Raw genomic sequence first — 5,058 nt, forward strand, 5'->3', positions numbered from 1 at the left:
TAGCACTTTGCACTGATTCTGGTTTCACAGTCACCTTAAAGTGGGCTAGCTCAGCTGTCAAGCTGTAAACCTGATCTGTGGAGTGTGGTTTTACAAAGCAAACAGTGGTTCAAAGCTGAAGCTGCAGCTTCTGAAGCGCAGTGGGAAGTGTTAACCTGCAGGGAGGGGGAAGGAGGTCCCTTGGGGTGTCTGTACTGCCGGAGGATTCATCACAAAAGCGCATCCCGAGTGCAGCAAGCGTAGACCAGGCTAACTTGCTTTAACACTACTGAAATAGTATCAGTTAAGTGCTCTACTAAGCTAGGAGTTGGTTAGCCTGTTCAGGAGGTGTTCAGTTTGTAATCTGGTTGAGCCTCGTGCACGCAGGCATTTAAAGCAGCTTGTCCAATACATGAAATGCAGCATACCGAGCAACTAAGCTTGATTGTATTCATATTTTTACCTGAAGTTGGATAGATCCTTGAAGGTACTATCAGTGCTTGTATGGATGTGCAATTGGGTCCTTGAAGAAAATATTTCTGTGAGAAAATAGTTGGTGTAAATATTACTGTGGAATGCTTATTGGCAGCAGGTTTATTATGCAGAGCCCTTGGTTCTCAAGTCATGTTTAGCATTACAATATCTTACAAAATAGGATTTGTTTTTGTTATCTGCAGTGGCTCCTTTGAGTGGCGTTGTCCTTAAGCGTGCCTTAGTGTTGGGACTCAGTTTTTCATTGCAACTATTGTGGGTTAAAAGATTTTTAGGACAGACCACTTTTGAGTGCTCAAAGGCCAAGGAGTTTTTAAGAAGAGTACTGCTAAACAGAAGTTCACATCAAAACTACTAATTTCTGCAAACTGTGTGTAAACAGTTGAAAGGTTTTAGTGAAATGCTAGGGAAGAAGTTACAGGTGGTGATGCTGGAGAGGAGGTTAGATGGTTATGGGTTCCCTTTGGCCTTGATTTATACGCTAAACTTGCTATTTTGGTCTTTTGAAGCATTGGTTGTCCATGCACAAAATTGTAAATCAAAATAAAATCTAGCCGATGTTGCACTTCATGGCTAGGAACACTTTGTCAACAAAATTTTTTCCTAGGTTACTATTATTTTAGTGGATTTTTTTTAAACACACTGGTATTTGACTAAGGGGAATTAATTAGCTCTTTTTCGTCTTTTATGCATTAAAATTGTAATCCCATTGCATATTTATGCACTTACGCACATTTATTAAAAAAGTGGTTTAAGTTCCAAAAAAGTAAGAATAATTTGTTTATATGGTTAATTTTTTACCTCAGATATTTCGGGTTTTACCTTTACAGTCTTTAGGGGTTAAAATGTTTTCTAAGGGGAAAGCAAATTCCCTTGTGTTTTCTGCTATACAGGTCTAATATTTGCTGTTAGTACTTTGACAGCCTATGCTAAAGCTCGCACATGCTTGTTTAGAGGGTTGACTTCCAAGGTGAATGGGCTCTGATGATCTGAAAAGACAGCTCTGTTGTCTGTAGGCTTAAATTTGCTATATGGGCTTTCGTGCCTTTGGTAGAAAAATTCCAGGCATTGCATGTTGAGAATGTGTAAAAATGTTGAATTCAAAACTTGGTGTCTAAGCAAGTGCTGGTGGACTTGGTATAAGAGCATACGGATGTAGAATTTAACTATTTCCTCTGCTACGGAAATAATGGCTTTGTGTGAAGGGTCATTTAAAAAGTGGCAAATTGTATGTAATGATTCTTCTGTATAATCTTGTATGGTGTCTTTAAGTGCAAGTTGGGATTCAATTTATACCAGCTGATCAGTTAATATTTTTGGATGGTCTTACATTTGTCTTCTGTGAAGTATGGTTTTAAACTTTAATTCTGTACTTCGTAATTGTGACCCAAGCTCCGTTTTGTTTAGTGAATACTTTTAAGAGACTTCAGCCTTTGTGCCCCTCCCATGGGCTGTCAGGTCTGGCAATGAAAGATAAAGCAATTTGAAATTCATAAGGCTTCTAGGGGGTGAATGTATCTCGCAATTGAAATTGCAGTAGTAAGTACAACTGTGTGAATTCAGTGAAAACATAAAATATTTTAAAGCCCCTTTGGGAAACATAAAGGATAACTGAATGTAAACAGTTCTCAAGGTTTTCTAAGACTTCTCATTTCTTTAATTGATTGAAAAATGATATTTGCTTGTTTCCTGGGAGGGAAAAGAGACACTATAGTTTCCCGGCTCCTGTTTGAAGTCAGTATAGGAGCTGACTCTGTATCTTTCAACCCACATCTTTGAGTTGGAATGAGAAACAAACCCAACTTTAACGTCGTTCTTCTGATAATGCTTCTGTTACATAGATACATTTTTGCCTCAGTGCGGAAGGAATGAAAATATCAGTAGTTCTGTCAGGCTGAAACAGTGTAGTCTGTTTAAAAACCCATTCTGTTTGGAGATGGGGGAAAACCTTTAATACTTTTATTTTTTTCTTATGCAGGAATAAAAAACTACTCTAACTGGCCTACCATCCCACAAGTATACCTCAATGGTGAATTTGTTGGTGGCTGTGATATACTCCTCCAGATGCATCAGAATGGAGATCTTGTAGAAGAGCTGAAGAAGCTAGGAATCCGTTCAGCGCTTCTGGATGCAAAAAAAGACCAAGACAAAAAGTAAAATGAGGAAAAAAAGATGCTGTGATGGGAATAAAGCAAATCTTCGTTAAGAACTTGTTACCAGTAAAGCCTTACGTACTTTAGCTCAAAGAAGGAATCTTTTTGAACTGACACTAAAGTTTATCTGTGAATGTCTGTTAGCTCATGGTAAATGTAGTGATCTTGGTATTTTGATTTATGGACATTGTGAAAATTTGAGTATAACCACTGCACTGTAAAGCATACATTTGTGGAAATTGTGTTTAAAAAAAAAAAAAAAAGTTCACTTCTAAAAGCATTCACTTCTTGATTGAGGCGGCAGCAAACCAAAAGAACTAATAATATTTTTATGGATTTTGAGTGTATGTTTCTCTGTTCTTTGATACACAAACCTATGCAAACAGTGTTTGCATTCCCTTGCTCCTCTTGAAAAAGTGTTAAGTAATAGTGCATCAGTTTTGCTGTATAACTCCTGGTGATAAGACTTTCTGAGAGCCTGTAAAACTTCTGTAATCGCATATGATATAGGAGAAAAATAGTCTTCAAACAATATAGAAGAAAAAAGATTATATGAGAGTGCATGAAATATACTTTTATTCCAAAGGGTAAAAATAAACAGACTTGTACAAATACATGTATAATGGTCATTATTACTTTGTAACATTCTGATAGCTTTTAAAAGATTGCAAAGAATTGTGCCTGAAGATTTTATAAAACCTTTTCTACCTCTTGCAAAGCAGCTTTTCCCCCCTGCGTATATACTTTGTGTATTGCAGTTCTGTGTCAGTGCTAAAATGTGGGAATTGTTTAAGGCTTCAGTAGTCTAGCTTGAAATAGTATGGGAGAATACTTCAGTTACTACTGTAATCTTGTATTATTTGCTAGTTACTAAGTTATCTTTTTATATTTGTTGTATTTCCAAGTATTTTCTGCTGACTGCTGTGCTTTGAAGAATATGGTCTTCAAACGTGGGATTAACAGATGAAACGTTCCATGTAGATGAATGTAGTAGAGAGGCTACTGAATAGATAAATATTTCTTTGTGGAAAGTCTGAAGTCTTCAATACACTTCCCTAAGTTAAAACAAATTATATTAACCAGTGCAGCTTCAGCTGTATAGCAATACTGCTAGGGTTAAAGGCTAACCAAGCTGTTTCTAAATGCAGTTTACTTTTATTAATATAAACCAGTTTGCATGTGAATTAGGCAAATGACTGGAAATAAACTGTATTTTATGTTGATTGTCTACAATAGTTCCTCTTTATTTTAAATGACTATTCTAATGAAGCTGATACTACTTTTGATTTGAAACCTAAAATGTTTTCCACTGTATAGCATAGAAAATGTATTTTACAGTAAGGAAAAATTACGAATGGTCAAAGGAAGTCAGGGCTGGAACTTGCAGATGAGAGATTCGACAGAAGTTCCAATTCTGAATCTCTCCTGTCCACTTGAGCAAGCTGTCCAGTGGAGAAATTATACTGGTACATTCTTCACAGAATGCGCCAAACTGGTTGCAGCAAGCTTACTGTACAGTTTTAATGCAATCAGTATCACCAGGATTAAATACGGTGTGTACGTGCTCTGTGTATTCACTTGTTCACGACAGCTGCCCGGTACCGGGAGCGGTGACTGAATGACCACTGGGTATGGATACGTTCCACTCGGGGGCGGTCACTTGTGACTGTTAGGCATGGAGGCACGAGTGCAAGATTTTTTTTGTTCCACGTACCATGTCACATTCATGAAATGCAAGGCTGTAGGTATAGATGAAGGTTAGTTCTCTACTAGGCATTTCAGTGTTACCTCTCTTTGAATTCAAATTAAACAAGCTTTTCTGTGGCTAATCTTTCACGAGTAGATTTTGCCATTCTGAATGCAAAATGATGTTTAAAAAAATAACTGAATTTCGAAAGTCTTTGGTTATTCTTGTCAAAAGACCTCTTGAAATGGATGCAGACAGTAAACAAAGAATAAGGTAATGAAGAAAATTAAATTATTTTCTGCTTCAATGGTTAACTCTTCATCTGGCTACTAAATAAATCTATTAAAAAAACAAAACCCCAAATCTGCTGTTTCATATAGCTCTGTATTCTTCTGTGGATGTTGAATATTTTTCAGTACTGTCTGTTAGTAGTTTAACATAAAAGTAACTTTAGCATTGTCAGGTCTTTTTCTTCTAAGCAGCAAAATTTTTCTCCCAGCGTAAGTTCCTGCTTTTACCAAAACTCTGAAAGTTTTTCTACTTTCTCTACTTCCGTCCCCTTAGACTTTAGTTTTTAATTATTTGGTTAAAATTTTGCATACCATATATAGTAGTGTTTATATAAATCCTTTGCCTGATCGGAATGTGTTGTGATTGAGTAAGTAAAAGCAACAGTGATACCATAAAGCGTGTGTGACAAAGCCACAAGAGCGGGAATATAAAATGTGACTTCTGCCTGCATTCCCG

General features: G+C 36.7%; 1 protein-coding gene across 1 annotated transcript; it reads left to right on the forward strand.

The window, feature by feature from the left end:
- Positions 1-1,983: 1,983 nt before the first annotated feature.
- On the forward strand, positions 1,984-3,844 carry GLRX5 (glutaredoxin 5). The gene is made up of 2 exons (XM_009322550.1): positions 1,984-2,014; positions 2,450-3,844. Exons 1-2 carry the CDS (start codon positions 1,984-1,986, stop codon positions 2,626-2,628), a joined length of 210 nt encoding a protein of 69 aa, XP_009320825.1. The 3' UTR covers positions 2,629-3,844.
- Positions 3,845-5,058: the final 1,214 nt, after the last annotated feature.

Source organism: Pygoscelis adeliae, unplaced genomic scaffold, assembly GCF_000699105.1.
Source record: "Pygoscelis adeliae isolate BGI_AS28 unplaced genomic scaffold, ASM69910v1 Scaffold374, whole genome shotgun sequence".
In the NCBI taxonomy this organism is placed as follows: Eukaryota; Metazoa; Chordata; class Aves; order Sphenisciformes; family Spheniscidae; genus Pygoscelis; species Pygoscelis adeliae.

Coding starts and splice junctions, on each gene's coding strand:
- GLRX5 (XM_009322550.1), top strand. CDS start 1,984: ATGTATCTCGCAATTGAAATTGCAGTAGTAA. Junction 2,015..2,449: donor AATTGAAATTGCAGTAGTAA/GTACAACTGTGT, acceptor TTTCTTATGCAG/GAATAAAAAACTACTCTAAC.